The sequence below is a fragment of the Acinonyx jubatus genome, chromosome E4 (assembly GCF_027475565.1).
Source record: "Acinonyx jubatus isolate Ajub_Pintada_27869175 chromosome E4, VMU_Ajub_asm_v1.0, whole genome shotgun sequence".
Taxonomy (NCBI): domain Eukaryota; kingdom Metazoa; phylum Chordata; class Mammalia; order Carnivora; family Felidae; genus Acinonyx; species Acinonyx jubatus.
The window spans coordinates 12,149,255-12,170,180 of NC_069395.1; the positions used below are offsets into that span (position 1 = coordinate 12,149,255).

Genomic DNA, 20,926 nt, shown 5'->3' on the forward strand with positions numbered 1-20,926 from the left:
TGGGAAGCGTGTATTCGTTTTTCTCGATCTCGTTGGCTATAACTTCCTCACATAAGCTTATCTCAATATGAAGAAGCCCACAGGAGGGGATTTGGTGGAGAGCTAGCAGGTACTGGCACAGAATTCACATGGTCTTAGACCTGAGAGTCAGAAAAGAAGTGTATGCTTTCTCTTTCTTTGTCACCACCCATGAGTGGTCCTCATGTATTGTGTGGCTTTGAATGTGGAAGAGAATAAATACTTACTTCCATTTCTAAATGTAGTTTAGAAGTACTTTCAAGGGAGTTAACGTAGTATACGATAACTGCTCGAATATTGTGTATTTATTGTTTTTCCTTTTTTAAAACATGCTCATGCCTTTGTGTTCGATTCTTACAATAATCCTATATGGTAGTTAGATTACTTGAGTATTTTTCCAGTTTTGTGGAAGGGAAAATTAAGACCAAAGAGGTTTAAAAAATGATACAGACTCTCATAGATGGTAGTGGTATAGACAGGAATAGAATGTTGGTGAGTAGAGATTTAATGGCAGTAACAAAAGTAATTAGAGCACCTGGCTGGCTCAGTGGGAGAGCCTGTGACTTGATCTCAGGGTCATGAGTTCAAGCCCCATGTTGAAGTGACTTAAATAAATCAAACTTAAAAAAAGTATTACCTGTTGTATGCTTTGGAAATTCCCCTTTCATTTACTGTTAATAGTAATACAATGATGAGTTGACTGAGACTTACTGCGTGTTGCTGTTAGTGACAAAGTTGAGATTCAAATTGGTAAGTTCTCACTTCCAGGTAATTGCTCTTTTGTTAGATTATGCTTATTTTTTAAAGAAAACTTTGTCATATTTGTAAGAAAAAATATATTCTTTTTCAATTATGTTTTGATAGGGCTTCTGAAGATCTTAAGACTCATATGGTCGTGGCTAATACAATGGAAGACTTTCAGAAGATGCTAGATTCTGGGAAGGTAAGAGACTTCTGGAAAGTTTTGAATATAAAATATTTCAGTAATGGTATTTTAAGACTCACTGAATTTATGCATGATATTAGTCCCTTTTATAAGGCCAGTCACGCAACAGGATTATATATTACTCCACATTTTATCCTGTTTTCCATTGGCTTTCCTAAAGCATTACAGCATTATATCATTTCTGGATAACACTGTGAACTGATTATGTAAAAACTTTTTCTCTCACTTTAAATACTGGCTAAACAGCATTCATTCTGTATGACCCTTAATGTTTTAATTACTGAAGGTGTTTTTCATCTTGAATTAAGTTCCTGAAGTAAGCGTTAACATAATGTAATATTGAAATATAATGTGCATATTCCTAAAATAAGGTTAAAAATCCATGTCAAAATTTTCAATTCCCTGATCTTAATTGATTGAGCTTTTCTGAATAATAAGGGGGAAAATATTGCTCATGTCTAAGCCTGTTTTTCAAATTGAATGGGTACTTCACGCTCCTTTAAAAGACCTAGGTCTTTCTAATCAGGTAGGTACATAGTGGTTCTTTTGAATTTTATCAGTTTTATGTGTTGTGAGTATGCAGATGTTCCTAGCTGAAACTTCTCTAATTTTCAAAGAAAAGAGATGTCCTGATTTGCACAATTATTAATTATTGCAATGAATCACTTGTGAACTTTAATATTCTGATGCTTGATTTTACAACCAATCCTGTGTTCTCAGGTTATAAATGAGAAAACCATGGGCCAGAGTCTAAATGAATTACCCCGAGCTCTACAGAGGCAAACTTGGTCCTAAAATTTAGATGTCATTTTGACTAAGTTTAATGCACTTTCTTCTGTATATTTTTGTTCTTATGTATTATTTTTTTTAAGTTTATTTATTTTTAGAGAGAGCAAGAGCAGGGGAGGGACAGAGAGACAGGGTGAGAGAGAAACCCAAGCAGTCTTTGCGCTGTCAGCGCAGACCCTGATGCAGGGCTCCAACTCACAAACGGTGAGGTCATGCCCTGAGCCAAAATCTAGTGGGACACTTAACTGACTGAGTCACCCAGGCGCCCCAGGTCATAACCTCTTAATATGTCTTTTATTGCATGAACTGGGACAATGTGTTAATCTCTCTGGCTCTCAGTTTACTAATCTGTAAATGAATACAAGATAGATAATCTTAAAATCCCCTTCAGATCCATAATTCTTCAGTAGGTTTCTATTATTCTTGGTTTATTGCCTTTGTGATCTTCCACCTTTCTGGTTTCTAGAAGTTGTTACTTGATTCAGATTACGTACTTCTTTTTTTTAATTAAAAAAAAATTTTTTTTTAATGTTTATTTATTTTTGAGAGAGAGAGAGCTGGGGAAGGGGCAGAGAGAGGGAGACACAGAATCCAAAGCAGGCCAGCACAGAGCCCTCTGAGCTGCCAGCACAGAGCCCGACGCGGGGCTCGAACTCATAAGCTGTGAGATCATGACCTGAGCCGAAGTCGGACGCTGAGCCACCCAGGAGCCCCTCAGATTACATACTTTCGATAGAGGGCTAAAGATTCAGTGTTTATTTTTTCTTTCACTGTAATTCATTTATGATTTTATTTTTGTTCCATTAATTACTGAATTTTTTAAATTTCCTTTCTTGGGGTGCATGGGGGGGTGGCTCAGTTGGTTAAGCATCTGACTCTTGGTTTTAGCTCAGGTCATGATCTTACAGTTTGTGAGATCGAGCCCAGCGTCGGGCTCTGCTCTGAGAGTATAGGACCTGCTTGGGATTCTCTCTGTCCCTCTCCTGCTTGCTTTCTCTCTCTCTCTGTTTCTCTTAAAATAAACTTAAAAAAAAAATAATGTTTCATTTATTATGGAAATATAGTAGTCACTTTTGCAGTCCAGTCTGGTAAAGACATTATGTAAGAGTTAATAAATCAATAGAGTAACTATCAGTTAATCCATTGCTTTCAAAGAAAGGAATCTCAGCAGATATCAGTAGAGTCATATCTTTTATTCTAATATCAGATTAGAGGTTTCAACATCTATTCTAAAGCACAAAGTGGGATGTTAGTTGTATGTCCAAAGAGCACGTAGAGATTAGATTTTGTTTCTTGTATCAGTAGCCAGTTCTATCCCCCACCTCCCCTCATGTTGGTCACCTTCTGTGTGTTGACTGACCGTCAAGCAACCTTTGAGGCTCTTGTAAATAAAACTGTATTTACTAGGTGGGGAGAAGGAGAAAGGGATCTTTGGAACTTGCATGTAGGTGAAAGTTTGATTTTCTACTCTTTGTTGGTATAAATGAAAAAAAAATTAGATCTGATTTATAGAACTTCAGTAAATTTTTTCAAAAGTATAATTAAATGAAAAACAAATGTTATTTATGTATAATTTTTTTAGTCTTGATGTATGTTACTAATCTGTTGATCACTATGATTTTTCAGTATTGATATTTCTCGTCATTAACATTTTCTGCTTCAGAATTCAAGATATTATACATTGTGGAAAATTGTATCTTTTTAAAGCATATAGAAATAATAAAAAATAAAAGTTAAAAACTTTTCTGTGGTTGAATAAATAGGCTCAAAAAATATATTTTCCTTTCATATTAATGAATTATATGCATAAATAGAAATTTCACGTCTTATCACCTACACTTTACTTTGAAGCTACAAAGAATTAAAACATGTATTTTTACAAAATTATCATTTATGAGTTTAAATAACTTCAGTTGAATTTTTCCATACTATGGCATTTTTTAAATTTTAAAAATTATTTTAGAAATCCCTTCTCAAGCCTCAGTAATTTTTTCTTAGGGAAAAAGAAAATAAGACCACTTACTGTAGAATTTGTTAAAGTAATGAAAATATAGTTGTGTTGTGGGTTAAAAATAAAAGCAAAATTTTCTAAGAGACCAAATTTAAATTTATAATCCAAAGACCCTCTTTGTAATTAAGTCTTAATATTTTTATCATTGCACAGTGACAGTGGTTCCAAGTTTTCCTCCCATTCTGTTTTTTGTAATGAATTTTAAACAATACTTTTATGAATGTACATTCTTTTCATGCTTTCTGTTTGTACAAATGCTAATGATTTACCAAATTTCAATACAGGGGGGTAACTTTGGGTTATTTCAGCCCTTATATATCTAAGTTTATTTTGCTTCCACTTTCATCGCATAAACAATTTTTATTAAAATGTTTCAAAATTCTTACTAATACCATTCCTTACACCTTCTCTTCACCCACTCATTCCCTCCCACCCCCCACTACCCTGCCGGGATTTTCCTAGCAAGTTATCACTTCCTTATTGTCTTAAGGCAGATTATCAAAATAACAGTTGATCAATTTTGGGAATTAGGCTAACACATTTTGTTGAATAAGAGATGGATAACTAACTATTTCTTATCCTGCAGAATGTTCACCTGATGAATTACTTGTTCTTTTTATAATTTCCTACTGTTACCTTCACTTTACTTCTTAGAGAAACCTTTTAAAGTATGTTTAACTAAATTCCCAGTGCCTTATAAGGGGTTTGCAAGAGGGTCATGATTTGAGTATGGAATGTGTGGCTCAAAGTAGTTGATCAGAAATTGATGAGGGGGTGCGCCTCGGTGGCTCAGTTGGTTGAGCGTCCGACTTCGGTTCAGGTCATAATCTCGCGGTTCGTGAGTTCAAGCCCTGCGTTGAGCTTGGGCTCATTGCTGTTATTGCAGAGCCCTCTTCAGATCCTCTGTCCCCCACTCTCTCTCTGCCCCTCCCCTGGTCTCACACATACACACACACACACACACACTCCCTCTCTCTCTCTCTCTCTCTCTGTCTCTGTCTCTGTCTCTGTCTCAAAAATAAACATTAAAAAAAAATTGATGAGGGAGCTGGATAACTTTCTAACTGTTTTTAAACTAATGTCTGGGGATTGTCCCCATCTTTGATCTCCCCACTGCTAATCTTGATCTCCAGGAACTTTCTGTAGGATTGTTACATAATTGTTCTTGCATACAAACCTCACTTTGAAGTAGACATGCTATGAAAAGTTTAGGGTTTACAGCTGAGAGAACTCTTAATTCTTGTCTAGTCCAACACGCATTTTACAAAAGAAGATTCAGAGCTAGAGAGTTTCAAATATGCAATGAATTTCAAAATTAGGGTAAAATCCCAGCTCTCTTGATTCTGCCCGTTATTCTGTATGATCTATAAAAGAAAATTTGAGAAGTTATTTTTTTCTGATACAAATTATTTTTGACTTTGAGTACCCTTGGACTTTAAAAGTGATTCACTTGCCTATCGCATTATGGCATAAAGCAAGGTTTACCTGATTGTTCATTGTTATCGTTAACGGCAGTTTAAAAATCAGTTTATTATTCATCATCTCTCCTCTGTCCTACTTGCAACTGGTCACCTAGGCAGAGCAGGTAGTGTCCGGATCTGAAATGAGAGCAGTACAGTGAGAGGCAGGACTCAGGTCTACCGATCCTTTCTTTCCTCTCTTCGGGCACTGTGTTGTAGCCAGTTTATTTGGACATTGACGTGTATGGCAAAGATGTTTTGTCGTGTTGCTTTACAGTGTATGGGTTTTGGATAGAGGGACAAAAACATTTTCCCATCCCTTACACCTCTGAGCAGAGTTTCTTGCAGGTTTGGAAAGGTACCGTGGCCTGAAACAGGTACCATGGGAGACGTGTCCTTTTTGCTTCAACTCAGGTATTCCTTTTACGGAATGGAATTCTAAACCCAGAATATTTTTTCTTTTCTATTAGATTGCTCAGATTCCATTCTGTGGGGAAATTGACTGTGAAGACTGGATCAAAAAGACCACTGCTAGGTAAATGTAGTTAACAGAACTTGTGAGTATTGCAGTGAAAAAGAATGGGAATTTAGAGCATAAATGAGTGGAATTCTTAATTTGTTTTTAATTTCAGAGATCAAGATCTTGAACCTGGGGCTCCATCCATGGGAGCTAAAAGTCTTTGCATCCCCTTCACACCGCTCCGTGAGCTGCAGCCGGGAGCCAGATGCGTCTGTGGCAAGAACCCTGCCAAGTTCTATACCTTGTTTGGTCGTAGTTACTAAGGGATAAAGCAAAACTCCTATCTCCAACCCTCCGCACTTTTTAAAAAAATTGATATTAATATCTTCCCAGATATAGACAGTTTTATGATTTTTTAAAATAAAAGTTCTAATAGGAGGTCACATGAGACACAGACCCCTTCTTCTTAGGCCTAAATTAACAGTGGGAAAAAGGCTTTTCTGTAAACAACCCCAGTAATAAATATCATGAATTAATACTGTTTTATGTATTCATTTATTTCTGAAATACATGATTTATGTACCACAGGACGTCCTTACAAAGAGATGAAGAAAATTGGGAACCCAGTCTCCCTCATGTTTCAGACCTCGAACAAGCAGTCCTCTCGTTTCTTGTATGTTGAAGTCCTTCTCTTCCTACACTCCTTCTCCTGAATCTAAAATTGTCCTAAATCTTTCTGTTTAGAAGACAAAACAAAACCACAAATGGACCAAAAAACAAAGAAACCCCATACCTTTCCCGTGAGCTTCTTCCTCCCTCTCGTTACTGCTAGCTTCTGTGGGGTCTTCACCAACAGGCCATGGTTTCTGAAGGAGGCATAACCCCCTCACTTCCGCTACTTGTTTTGCACTTGTCTGCGCCCGCCCTGCCTCCGCCCCACCGCCATTTTCCCTGCGACCCCTAATGCCACTTCTGACCCAAGCTAACGTCTCAGTCTCTTGTCTTCCCATATCACTCTGCTGCGTTTCTGCTGCTATAAAACATTTCTTTTTTTTACTAAAATTACTCCTATGACTTGCCCTCCCACTCTGATTCTTTTTCTTAGTTCTTCCCTAGGCATTCCTAGGCTAAACTGTACCTGGCCCTTTTCTGGTGCTGCCTAGTCTACCTCCTCTAATCCCATGGTTTGACAGAACACGAATAGGATGACTCCAGCCAACATTCTTTCCCTAGGTCTGAGCTCTAGACCTTATTCCAGCTGCATCCTCAGGCCTCTCGAATGTTCCCATCATATTTTCAGGCTATTTGTCCCAAAACCCTCGTTTCACTGTCCACTCCCAGACCTGCTCTTCCTACAGTATTTCCTGCTAAAGGGCTTCACATTTCCAAAATGTACCTGGTAACCTAAACCAGAACCGGAGTCATCTTAGCCTCTCCAACACACCGTCTGCTGTGTTCATTTGGCCAGCACAACATCCCGCCATTCCCACTCGTGTCTCCTGGGTCTCCCCTTTCGCAGATGCCTCTACTGCCTCATGTCTGTTAACCTCTGACGTCAGTTACGTACACTGGCCTCCGGAGTTTTGTCTCAGGCGGGCCCCACATTGCCACAGGTGTTTTCTTCCTTAATGTACAACGTACCAAGATGTCTCTCTTCCCCTTAAAAGGCTTTTCAGGGCTCACCATCAGTAACAGAATAAAATATTAATGCTATAGCCAAGTCTGGTTCAGCCTATCTGACCAGTCTCTCTTCTTCAACCAATCCAGCAAAGTCCTGTGCAACCTAACCATTTGGGGTTTCTTGTGAACAATGCGCCATTTCCCATCTCTGTCTCTGTCCCTTTGCCTGGAATGCCTTTTACTCATTTCTAGTCAACTAGGTAAATATCTCTGGGGCTCCATTCCAAAACACTTTCCCACTTTGTAGTAATAAATACACCAATAAAAGGAATAAGCTTCAAAAGGACTTGAATTTTGAATCATGTTTTGAAGGATAAGTAGACTTTTATTATTTTTTTTCTGGGTGAACTTGTTTTATTTTTTCAAAGAAATAATTTTGCTTATTGAAAAGTCATACATACTCATTGCTAAAAAAGAAAATATAAATTAAAATAAGACCGTAAAAGTCAATTGGTAATTCTAAAACCCAGGTAAATTACTATTTGAGTATTGCATATTTACATGTCTAAGATTAGTAGGCATACCATTTATAATGTTTTTTTTTTAATTCTAATTTTATTTTTTAAATTCACATCCAAGTTAGCATATAGTGCAACAATGATTTCAGGAGTAGATGCCTTAGTGCCCCTTACCCATTTAGCCCATCCCCCCTCCCTCAACCCCTCCATTAACCCTCTGTTTGTTCTCCATTTAAGAGTCTTACGTTTTTGTCCCCCTCCCTGTTTTTGTATTATTTTTGCTTCCCTTCCCTTACGTCCATCTGTTTTGTATCTTGAAATCCTCATATGAGTGAAGTCCTATGATACTTGTCTTTCTCTAATTTCGCTTAACATAATACCCTCTAGTTCCATCCATGTAGTTGCAAATGGCAAGCTTTCATTCTTTTTGATTGCCAAGCAATACTCCATTATATATATATACCACATCTTTATCCATTCATCCATCGATGGACATTTGGGCTCTTTCCATGCTTTGGCTATTGTTGATAGTGCTGCTATAAACATTGGGGTGCTTGTGCCCCTTCGAAACAGCACACCTGTATCCCTTGGATAAGTACCTAGTAGTGCAATTGCTGGGTCGTAGGTTCTATTTTTAATATGTCATTTGCAAACATCTCCCATTCTGTTGGTTGCCTTTTAGTTTGTTGATTGTTTCCTTCGCTGTGCAGAAGAAGCTTTTTATTTTGATGAGGTCCCCATAGTTCATTTTTGCTTTTGTTTCTTTTGCCTCCGGAGACGTGTTGAGTTAGAAGTTGCTGCGGCCAAGATCAAAGAGGTTTTTGCCTGCTTTCTCCTCGAGTATCTTGATGGCTTCCTGTCTTACTTACATTCAGGTCTTAAATCCATTTTGAGTTCATTTTTGTGTATGATGTAAGAAAGTGATCCGGTTTCATTTTTCTGCATGTCACTCTCCAGTTTTCCCGGCACCACTTGCTGAAGTGACTGTCTTTGTTTTATTGGATATTCTTTCCTGCTTTGTCAAAGATTAGTTGGCCATACGTTTGTGACTCCATTTCTGGGTTCTCTATTCTGTTCCATTGATCTGAGTGTCTGTTCTTGTGCCAAGGATAAGTAGAATTTTAATACATAGAAAAGGAAGGACATTCCAGGCAGAGGGAACAGCATTTGCAAAACCTCATGGTTTTGGTATATGCTATGTGTGAGAACACAGCAAAACTGTTATTAAGTTGGTAGGAAATTATCAAAGCAGATTAAATATAGCATATCTTCAAGACTGATGTTTTGAGTATGTATTCATATAGATGAATGAGATAAATACATAAGCCCATTTCTGTCAGAATCAATTTCTTATTAAGCTATGGCAATACAGAATGCTTTATCTTGTTTTTCTACCTTTAGTAGCTGTGTAAACCACCTATTCATTTATAAAATGGAGAGACGTCTAAAAGCTTCACCAGAGTTACTCTACCTTATAAAGTACTTAGAACAATGCCTAACACACACTAAAAAATAATAGCTAATGTTAGTTAATGACCTTACAGAGTCAACTGGAAGTTGCTCCTAATTTGTAGCTTTAATTAACAATAATTAGCCTCTGATTTTTTTTGTCCTGCAAACATAAATGCTTTAAAACACAAGGTTTTTTTAGTGGATCCATGACAGAAGCCTGAAAAGTAGATCAGAAACTAATAACCACATTTTGTCCCATAGCCCAAGGCCATTTTGGAGGAAGTGGCAATCATCGGAGCAAAGACAAACCCCAGGCTATTTTTTGAAGCTTCAGATGAGTAGAACTAATCACAGAAAAGCTTGAAGTTTGCTGCTTTAAAGGTATTCACTATTTAAAGGAACCTCTAAATAATTATGTTGAGGAAGGAATACTTCCTCCAAAATCTGCTTGTGATAAATTGCTTTCTTTCTCAAACTGAGGTTCAACTAAAATACCAAAACTTTTTCAAACATCTGAAGAGTGGTGGTGCTTTTCAAGAGGGTGCTAAACCTGAATCCAAGTGATATCCTTTAAGAAATGATCAGTATTTTACTTGCAGATGACAGCCATTAATTAGATACATGACCAACAGTCACAAAAGTGATCGTGTGCCTTGTGTTTGTTCCAACAAGAAGAAAACAAATAGGTCAAGGTATATTATTGCTGGCTGTGCTCACTAGGACCTGCTAGTGTATATTATAGGATAGCAATTTCTAGGTTCATCCATGGCTGTTCAAAATAGTTCCTAATGCCAGTAAATCATTTGACACCTTCATGAATATTAGTAACAGCAACTTCTCTGGCTTCCTGCTTGGGAGGCTTTGAGGCTTGAGATCAGCAACAAGCAGAGAGAAGGCATTTTGACTGGAGGGTCTGTGCCTGTCCCCCTATTTGGTATCTGATTGTAGTTATAAATATTAGTCATCTGTCATAAAGCTGTGGTTTTCAGGGGGTGTCAGGAGCATCAGAAGTTTGGGGAGGCAGCTACCGCTACCAAATCTTCGGCCTTTTGCTTGTCACTTTTGCCGTGTCTAGAAAACTCCAGCCATTTATTTAATAAATTTGAGCGCCTGCTTTGTGCAAAGTGCCTAAGCAGACAGCAGCGAGTAGAGCCAAACATGAGTTTTCCTCTTCTTGGCTCTATCTCCTTGAAGTTATCTAGTTCAGCTGCAAAAGCAGGCAATCGAGTGGACAGGGAGGTGGAGCAGGGAACTGGGGCTGAGCACTGTGAAGAGGGGGGCATTGCCTCGGTGACCCTCATGGAGACATGGCAGGATCATCCCTGCCCACAGCAGCGTGCTGACAACAACCCCTGTACTCAAGATGATAATAGCTGAAGAATGAGGTCCACCCGATCCTGCCACACCTCAGGCTTGAAATCACAGAGACAAACACATTCCCCTGGCTCAGCAGGCGATGTGAAAACGGTGCCTCCGTTTCACTTTACTGGAGGATTCAAGAGTTTGAAACATCCGTAGTGCTGAAATGATATAAAACTGTTTTAAAGGAGTCTCATGTAATGGGGATATCTCACAATATATTTTAGTTATGTTCCCAAAAGCAAACTTTGTGACTGGGAAGAATGTGTTGAATGAGCGAGGAGCTTGGGGGATATACAGGCTGGTGATGGTGCTAACAACAGAATTATGTGATAAAAATGTCATTATACTGTATTTCCCTCATTTATTCATTCTGTCACTCTCCTGGACAATTATTTCCTACATTTTTCCCCTCAATTTTTCCAGATTTCCCCTTTCTGACTTTGAGTTGGTCGTCTCGATTTCGATTTCATCAAGAAGATAGAGCCAATAAGAATAGACCCACCAGGGGCGCCTGGGGGACTCAGTTGGATAAGTGTTAGACTTTGGCTCAGGTCATGATCTCACAGTTTGTGGTTTCGAGCCCCGCATTGGGCTATGTGCTGACAGCTCAGAGCCTAGAGCCTCCTTTGGATTCTGTGTCTCCCTCTCTCTCTGTTCCTCCCCCACTCATGCTCTGTCTCAAAAATAAATGTTAAAAAAATTTTTTTAATAAAAAAGAAAATGGACCCACCAGGACCTCCCACCACTGCATCTACCCTCTTGTGTGGGTACATGCTGTCATCTTCCCCAACTTGTCGATTCCCTATCCCTTTAGCCTGAAAATAAAGCTGTCTGTACTTGCCAGCTCCTGTTTCCCTTGTCTGTTCTGAACCCACTTCATTTGCCCTCTTGTTCAGGCCACAGTGGCGTCCGTAATGTGAAATACGAGCCATCACTTCCAGTCCGCCTCCTGTTTACTCTCAGCATTTGGCCCGGCTGATGCCTCCTCTTCTTTGAAACACATTCTTCCTTGGCCTTGAGAATACTATACCCTCCCATTTTCCCTTCCACCTCTCTGGTCCTTCTCTCTCATCTCTTCGTATTGCCTTCTCTTTGCAATTTTCTCTCATTTCCCTGGTGACCTCCTGCAGTATATTGTCAGCATTCAAGTTCATATATTCCTAGCCTATTCATCTCCCCCGAACTCCAAACTTTCTTACTTGACACCCTATGTAGCATTTCAGCCCGGCTGTCTAATAGATACTCCAAACAATGTCATTTCTGCTCCTTGCTCCCCTACACCCCCAATCCTATAGCTGTCACCTTTGTCCTACTTCCATCTCACTTGCAACATCAGGCCACAGCCCTAATGTCACCTTGACTGTCTCTTTCATACCTCTCATCCAATTGCCCAGCAAATGCTATTGGCTCCAACGACCCTGAGATCGAGACCTGAGCCGAAATCGAGAGTCGGATCCTTAATAGACTTGAACCACCCAGGCGCCCCCATCCTAACCATTTTTAAGTGTATGCTTCAGTGTTAAGTATATTTGCATTTTGGGGTAGCCAATTAGCATAACTTTTCCATCTCACAGAATTGAAGCTATATTCATTAAACAATTCCCTCATGTCCCCCTCCCCCCAGCCCCTGCAACCACCATTCTAACTTTTTGTTTCTATGAATTTGACTGCCTTCGATAGCTCATAAAAATGGAATCCTTCAATATTTGTCTTTTTGTGCCTGACTTATTTCATGTAGCTTGGTGTCCGCAAGGCCCATCTATATAGTAACGTGTTAGAATTCCCTTCATTTTTAAGGTGGAATAATATTCCATTGTATGTATACATATGTGCACACACACACTCCCACCACATTTTATCCTTTCATCTGTGAATGGACACGTAGCCTGCTTCCGTCTCTTGGCTGCTGGGAGTAGTGCTGTTATGATGCACAGACCCTGCTTTCAATTCCTTCGGTTTTATAACCAGGAAGTAGACTTACTGGATCAAACAGCAATTCCATTTTTCATTTTTTGAGGAACTGGCATACTATTTCTCATAGTGACCACACCGTTTAAAATTTCCTAGTAATTTTTCAACAAAGGGCCTTGCGCTTTCATTTGGTACCCAAGCCCATGGATTACGTGGCCGGTTCTGCCTGGGTCTTCCCACTTCCCACGTGGTCCAAGTCACCGGCCTTTTGTTTAGATTATTGCCACAGTCTCCTAACAGGTTCCTCGGCTTTCATGTCATCTCAACCCAGGATCCAAAGATTCTTTTAAAACGTGAATTCAGTCTTGTCATTGTTCAGCTCTCCCATCTCAGGATACTACATGATCCTCCCCCGCCCCCCCCACCATTGCTTCTCAGACCGCACATCCTGTTTGTCTCCCTCAGTCACTCCTCTCCAACTACACTGAGCTCCTTCCCTGCTCCTTGAACTTCCCATGCTCTCTGCTTCCTCTGCCTAAGAAAGAACTGCTTTCAGGCATCTTCATGGCTCAGTCTCTTCCTTCCTTTATTTCTTTTTTTTTTTTTTTTTACAGCCCACCCACGTCCCCCATTCAGATCTTACTCAAGAACATCTCAGTCAATTTTTACCTGACTTTATTTAAAATAACACCCCCACCCCTATATCAACACTGTATCCCTCTTCTCTGCTTCATTTGTCTCCATTATTCTTATTACCATCTGACATTCAGTAGATTTTATGATTAATTTGTTAATTAATCTCCCTCCCCCACTAGAATGTAAGCTTCATGAGGGCAGAGGCTTTCCTCTGTTTTATTCACTGCTGTCTCCCCAGAGTCTAGAACCATGTGTGACATGTAGGAACTTAGTATCTGTTGCGTGAATGGACGAGTGAGGTAGTCTTAGTGCAGTAATTTTCATAATCTCATTCAAAGTCCCAATGTTAGAGTATCAGCTGACCAGGAGATTATTTCTGAGATGCTGAGGAAATTACTAGGGCTGCATCTAAGTTGTCAGTGTTTTCCAGATGAAAAAAAACCAATATGGTGTGTATATAAATAGAAAGATGCATTAAAAGAATTGGCACATGCGATGGCGGAGGCTGAGAAGTCCCAAGATCTGCAAGGTGAGTCGGCAAGCCCGAGGACCAGGGGACTCACTGGAGCAGGTCCAGTGAAAGACCACAGGCTCGAGACTGAGGATGAGCTGATGTAGGGGTTTAAGCCTGAAGGCAGGAGAAAGCCAAGTGTTTCCACTTGAAGACAGTCACGGGACCAATTCTCTCTTACTTGTAGGGGGGAAGTTCTATTGATTCCTTCCACTGAATGCATGAGGCTCTTCTACATCAGAGAAGGGCAATCTGTGGCACTCAGTCTACCAATTGGAATACCAATCTCATGCCAGAATGATGTTTGACCAAATGTCTGAGCACCTGGTGGCCCAGTCAAACGGACACATAAAATTAACCATCGCAGTCAGACTTTTTTAATTCAGAAAAGATTGGGTATAGTAATTTTAATCTGCGTTCCTCTATAGGATTGACTGTAGGGAGTCTACTCAAAACAATAGAGGCCGCTACTGTTTTAGATATTCGGGACCTGGAAAATCGTTATGATTTACAAGTGACACATTGATAAGATTAAAAACAAAAAAATTTGCTTGCATCAGCTAAATTGAGTTATTCTAATTTAGCTTTCTTCCTGAAGCTAACTGGGATCATGGCTTTAGCTCCTTCGGCTTAACGGTGTTTTATCTTTTCTGAACATGAGGAATGTTTTTCTTGTCTTATTTGTGGAGAATGCTTGGAAGTAGGGTGCTTGTTATTCCAGATTAGTGGACACGACAGTAGAAAAATCACCCTAGCCTCTTTGGCTTTGACTTCTTGTAGCTCTGATCTGTGGATTAGAGACCCCTAGAATGTTCCCTGTTCCATGTGGTTAACAGAATTCATATTTTTGACCCACCAGGCAGACAAGACCCGATTGTTTATGACAAACGGCTTGACCCACCACAGTAGCTATTGCACACACCGAGGCTGGAAAGGCCAAAGCCACAGATGAACTTCTGCCCAATTCAAAGATCCGGAGGCTCCTGGCTTTTGTGCATAAACACACAATGAATGAAAGAAGCCCCTCAAGTCTGCATCGGAAGCCCGTGCCTTCACTTTCCGTAAGTCCCAGCTCACGTGACATTTCTTGCTTAATTGCCCTTTAAACTGTTTTATGGCTTTATAGCAGCCTATAAAAGGTGATTTCCAAATATGACAAGTGCTGCAAGGCTGAAGGGGAGAGTTACCCTTCCCAAGAGAGGGGTGAGGAGCTGCCCGAGAGCGAGGCGCCATGGGGCGATACTCGGGAAGAAGCTTCCGGTTAGTCCTCCTGTGCGCGGTGAGCGTCCTCCTGTTCGTGATGGAGCTGGTGATCGCCCACATAGGCAACTCCCTCTCCCTGGCCTCCGATGCCTTCGCCGTCCTCTCCCACTTTGTTTCCATGATCATCGCCTGGCTTGGCGTGAGGGCCAGCAGGATAAAACGGCACAGGAAGAGCACTTTCGGCTTTCTCCGGGCAGATGTGGTGGGAGCGTTTGGCAACTCCATTTTTGCCGTGGCTCTGATGTTCAGCATCCTGGTGGAAGCTGTCAAGAGGTATATCGATCCCCAGAAGACAGAGGAGCCACTGCTGGTTCTCAGTGCTGGAGTTATTGGCCTCTTCTTCAGTGTCCTTAACTATGTCACCTTGGACTGCTGTTACTGTACGGCACACAGGCCCCAGGGAGACACTGAAACAGGTAAATAGCTCCTTAGATGTTATAGCAGATGTGGTCAGCCTCGTGGCTGGTGCTCTCTGCGGGGCCCTCTGACGGTGCTTTTGAGACAGGCCCAGCTCGTTTGGTCGGCCTCATGTCCATGAATTCACAAAAGATCTTTCTCAAAGGAGTTGCTTCCAGGCCAAATTTCCTGGTGAGCTGGGTGGCCACAAGCTGCTTTCATCTTGGGGGCTTTAATTTTTAGTCACCAGGAATGAAAAGTGTTCAGAGAGGTAGACAGGGAGTAAAGGTACTGAGCAGGGCCATGAAGGGAGCAATTTGAAAGAAAGCGGATGTGGCATTGAAAACAGTCTCCTTTAATTAGTGGCCAGATGCGACACGGCTGTGTTTGAATTTAAAAATAATATTTTAGAGTCCCCATAAAATATGTTTAAGAAAATACTGGGCCCTCTAACCAGCTGATATCAAGCAAAGGGTCAAACAAGTGTCTTGGCTGACAAATTCATAGGACTATATACTGGAAGAATTTACAGAAAATGGGGAGAGAAAAAATAAAGGAGATGATCTAGTGAACTTAGTTCTTTTTAAGATGAAAATATTTGTACTTATTGTATGCATCCATTCTATTTGACAAAAAGAAAAACTATTTACACATGAAACTTTTGGAAGGGCTTAAGAGTGGGTACCACTCATTGGGCCATCTGTCAAAAAATGGAGTTAAATCTTGGGAGAGAGCAGTTGACTCTAAAGCAATGAATCCAAATGATAAATCATTCGATGAAAATGTTTCTTTATTCCTACAGTAGGAATTAAACATATATATAAAGAGCTTCTTGCAGAAGAGAGAAATTTCCAGTGCTTTTTAAAAGAGTCCCATAGCATGAACAGACCAGGTTCAAATCATGGCTTTACCCCAGGGCAGCATTCGAGTTAGCTCAGCTAGCCTGTCTGCCCACAGGTAATATGAAAGTAGGAAGCACCAAGTGAGATCCTGAGTGTTTAGCACTTAACAGACAGGACAGTTGGTAAAGAGTAACTTGTTTTTTTAAAAAATCACAATGCATGGGGCGCCTGGGCGGCTCAGTCGGTTAAACTCTCAGTTTTGGCTCAGGTCATGATCTCATGGTTTGTGAGATCTAGCCCTGTGTTGGGCTCCGTGCAGACAGTGTGGAACCTGCTTGGGAATCTCTCTCTCTCTCTCTCTCTCTCTCTCTCTCTCTCTCTCTCTCTGCCCTTCTCCCACTCTCTCTCACTCAAGATAAATAAACTTAGAAAAAATCACAATGCAAGCCTTTGAATTATGTAATAATCCAGTATTATTGAATTCTAATTGCTCATCTGAATTTGAAGAAATTTTAAGATTTTCCTTATTTGATGCTGATCAGTTTTCTCTGGGTTTGCATTTTTCATTTTATTCCTTCTGCCTTTGCTCCCAGTGTAAATTATGGCCGCTAGGTCCAGTCTTTTATGCTATCTCTGTCTAAATTTCCCGATTAGTAGAATATATGTTATGAGAGCACCTATAGTATGTATTAAGGATAAAAGGGAACAAAGAAGAAAATAGAACCTATATCTTTATTCAATTTAATGAATCAGTTAAAGCCTTATCCTTTTAAAAAGACAATTAGTTAATTTGAGACCCTAAGCCTTGTTTACATCAGTCATCATGTAGAAATTATTACTTGAGACTCCAGATTATAAAATCCACATATCTGATGTAAGAATAACATATTTCTTATTGCTAAGTATAATTTTAAGGCAAGGAAGTGGATTTCAAACAAATGGTTAGTTTCAGCTTTGGAAGTGTCATCATCACTAAACTTACCATTGTGTTTCAGACATATGATATATTTTAGGCAAAAATATACATACAATAAAAAAATTTTAGGCAAAAGGTTTGACTCTGACCAATGTGAGAATTGACAGACAAGTATAATTTTATTATTATAAATTGAATTATTGTCATATAGGTCTTAGATTAGCTCTTGTTTGGGAAGTGCTGCTTTCTAATGTTTATGTCCATGCTAAGACAACAAAAAGAGGCTTAAGACAAATATTTCACCCTGATCATATCAGTTTCTATTGCCTAAATTCCAGAATATCTATCTTCTTTTGAAGGGTTGGATGCTATACAATATTCTACTTTATATAATTAAGTACAGTGATAGGTATACACATAGAGCTAATGATTTAAGAACCTGTGTTCTTAAATCTGTGTTCACTTTCTTTTGATAGCTTTTGGTATTGCATTCTTCTGGTAGAAATTTTAGAATGTGTAAACCCTCCAAGTAATTTTAGGATAGCTACTTTGTTTTGCATTTATTGAGTTATGTACTTAGCACTTTTAGTAAAACATACATTTTGGTACCTTTCCCATTACCTAAATAAGTTTAAAGTAAACATTTGGATGAATCTCAGAAACTGACATTACCCCATTTTAATTGTCTTCCATTTCAAGGAGAAATTGATTAATCCATACATATTAATGGATACCAGGAGGTATACAATATGAGAGAACAATGACTCTTGACTTCAGAAGATTTGACGTCCATTTAGGATAAAGGATTTCTGTATGCCTAGAACTCTAGCTTGCAGTGCTGTGGTCCCTCCTGGGTTAGTGATCAGAGTCAGGATAATCTATCACTGCTTCTGTGGGATCTGTGGCCAGAAAGGGTTTTTACTTAGCAAGTCTTCAGTCTCTTTTGGTTCTGTGGATCTTTAACTGGTTCTGCTGGATCCGTCTGATGTGGGAATTGTATCAGTTACATGTGCTGTCTGAGGTCATAGGAAAGTAAAACATAAGATCACTAACTCTAAATATTAATAGAATAGACTGTCTAAACTGTTAAGACTTTAAAATATCCGTGAGTTTCAAGGAATAAGAAAGTTTGGAAAATCAGACAGATGGAGCCAGAAATTAAACAATAAAATAAAACAAACAAAACGAAACAAAACAAAACAAAACAAAACACCCTGGGAGAAAAGAATGTAGAAGATTCAGCTGAAGGACCCCGGAAACCCTGGGTCAGTCCCTCTCGGGCATGAGTCCATCCCTGACATGAAAAGTGATAGGGAGCAGGTATTTTTGGCTAAAGTAAAAGGCAAAAATGGAAGAAGTAAAAATCCCAAGCATGGAAGAAAAAACAAACAAGGGGGAAAGTCTGAAATGTAGATGGTTACGTGTGTGTTTGGGGAAAGAGCAAGGGGTTAAAACAACACGTAGATTCAGATCCCAAGAAATATGTGACACCAGCTTTCTTTCTCTAGACTTAAGGACTAAATCTGCTGTGCTTACAGTTTTTCCTGCTCCTTGTTTCCTTGATTTTCCTTGACTTTCACATTGTCTTTTATGTTTTGTTTTGTTTTTAAAAATTGAGTTTTCTTTAAAATATAACTACTGTAACTATGCACTCGCCCTATATTGAACAGATACCTTTATATACATTGGCCTTATTTTAAACCAAAGACAGTTTTGTGTAGATCTGTCTGGGATATATTAGCCTTGCCATTTATATAATTTATAGGTGAACAATTTATATCTGAAATATTTGCTTATCACTTTTATTTTATTTTATTTTATTTTATTTACAAAATGCCTTTCCTTTGAATTTATTTAAATTGTTTTCGTTTTGAGTCCAAATTGTGCTCATTCTCTCTCTCTCTGTCTCTCTCCTCTTCCCCCCACCCCCCAGCCTCCTCCTCCCACCCTCCCTGTCCCTGTCCCTTTAGCCACCTTTCTGGCATTATGTTTCTCCAGCCAAATCGCTGGAGGCAGTGACAGCACAGTAATCAACCAGACACACTGTTGTGGAAGGTTGTAACACACTGCTGATTGGTTGTTCTCACAAGCTTCTAATTTAGACTCAGTACTAGTGAAGACTCAATACCATAGCCTGATGGGAGCCTTTCACATGGACAGTCCTGTAGACCCTGAAAGCAAATCTGGTTTCCTTTCCTTGTAGAGCAAATTTGATCCAGAAACCAGCAAAATAAGCAAGGCTCTGAGAGTTTTAGGAGAGGCAAGGGGGAATCGGCTTCCTATCTCCCAGTAGCAAATACTGGGGAGTGAATAAGAGGTCAGAAACTGCACCATGGAACACAGCTTTTCAAACTGGAAAGGGAAAGTTTTCTGGGCAGAGCTTCCCTGAGTTCTCTGTCTAGTTCACAGGAATGATTGGGAGTTTACAATATTATTACATCATTTTAAGAATCATGCTTAATTCCCGAACCTGTTACTTTGCCACTTGTCCATGCCTGACGCTGTTGTTTTCCAAGCACTGTGTTGGATTTTGAACAATTAACTTCCACGTGAGGGTTCAGTGGTAAGTGTACACACACACACACACACACACACACACACACACACACCCCTATTGTAGATTATAGTGTCTCTCCCATGCTAGATGCTCCTTATATTCCCTTACATCTCTTTCCATGTGTTCATGACAGCTTGGTGAGCCCCTCCTCTCTCTTTTTGCCCAATTACAGCGTTCTGGGTCAGTTCTAGGGAGTGAATAAGAAAGATTAACAAAAGATTGAAAAATAGGTGCTATTTCACATTTGTGAAGTCAAATTCAACTGAAGGGGGGGAAAAAAAAAGAAGGATAAACCAGTTCCTTGTTCTCAGCCATTTTCTTCTAACATGCAGAGACTATTCTGATATCTGAGTTAAATGTTAATGAAAACCAAGTGTTTATTGACATCCATGGGTTGTCGGGCACTCGGGAAATGTACAGACAATAGTCATGGCACTGTGTGGCATACATTTGGAGAGCTCCATGTCTTATGAAATAATTAGAACGTATTGCATTGATTTGCAGAATTGTATGTATTGTGACAGAATATTTGCTATTTCCATTTTACAGACAAGAAAACAGAGGTTGAGTCAGGTCCATGGTCATACAGGTAGTTCATGGTAGGACACAAAGAAATGACAAGGTTGAGTCTAGGCCCTTAATTAAAGACCTACTCTGCTTCACCAAAACAAACAAACAAACAAACAAAACAAAAACAAAACAAACAAACAAACAAAAACACTGAAAATTTGCTCAGCAATAATCACAAAATAACATGTCAAAAAGTGCCAATTAATACACTAAAAATTGAATCCCAGTAGCTGACTGACCTCTAGAAAGATACTCAAACTTTCTAAACCTCAGTTTCTCTGTCTGTAAAGTGGGTAGTGTCTATCTTTTAAGATGTTGCAAGGATGAAATTGTGTGTGTGAACTTGTCGACATAGTGCTTGGTGGTAGTGGATGGTACTGATTGTCCAAGGATTGAAGGGCAAAGAATGAATGAAATATTAGTAACACCCCCCTGGGGACAAGTCCCTTGCTTACTTCACAGCCATGACACAGAGCCCACCTTATCCTGGACCAACACTCATAACTGTTTGCTGTTAGTTATGCGTTTGATCAATACAGACCCATCACTACTCCTGGAAAACCACACAAAACATGTATCTTACTGATGACAAGTTAGTAGCATCCTTACTAGGATGAACCAAAGGGAACATGGACCAGTCACTGGAAAACACGTGTTCTAGCACTTCTTCCCTCATGTACTGGGTCTG

At 39.6% G+C, this 20,926-nt stretch overlaps 2 protein-coding genes across 3 annotated transcripts in view; both read left to right on the forward strand.

Annotated features, from left to right (window-relative positions):
• Positions 1 to 6,220, forward strand: part of EPRS1 (glutamyl-prolyl-tRNA synthetase 1) — a 70,930-nt gene extending 64,710 nt beyond the window's left edge. Inside the window, exons 30-32 of the mRNA XM_027074989.2 lie at positions 883 to 961; positions 5,695 to 5,759; positions 5,857 to 6,220. Coding sequence (XP_026930790.2) covers positions 883 to 961; positions 5,695 to 5,759; positions 5,857 to 6,007 — 295 coding nt within the window. The 3' untranslated portion in view covers positions 6,008 to 6,220. The remainder of the gene's footprint in view (positions 1 to 882; positions 962 to 5,694; positions 5,760 to 5,856) is intronic.
• A 2,364-nt stretch (positions 6,221 to 8,584) lies between these two features.
• Positions 8,585 to 20,926, forward strand: part of SLC30A10 (solute carrier family 30 member 10) — a 62,753-nt gene continuing 50,411 nt past the window's right edge. Inside the window, exons 1-2 of one of the 2 annotated variants that reach the window (XM_053209611.1) lie at positions 8,585 to 9,655; positions 14,554 to 14,755. Coding sequence is in view for 1 of the 2 variants with exons in the window: in XM_015077393.3 (XP_014932879.1) it covers positions 14,926 to 15,373 (448 nt within the window). In the remaining variant the exon portion in view is untranslated. The other variant, XM_015077393.3, reaches the window with a different exon arrangement.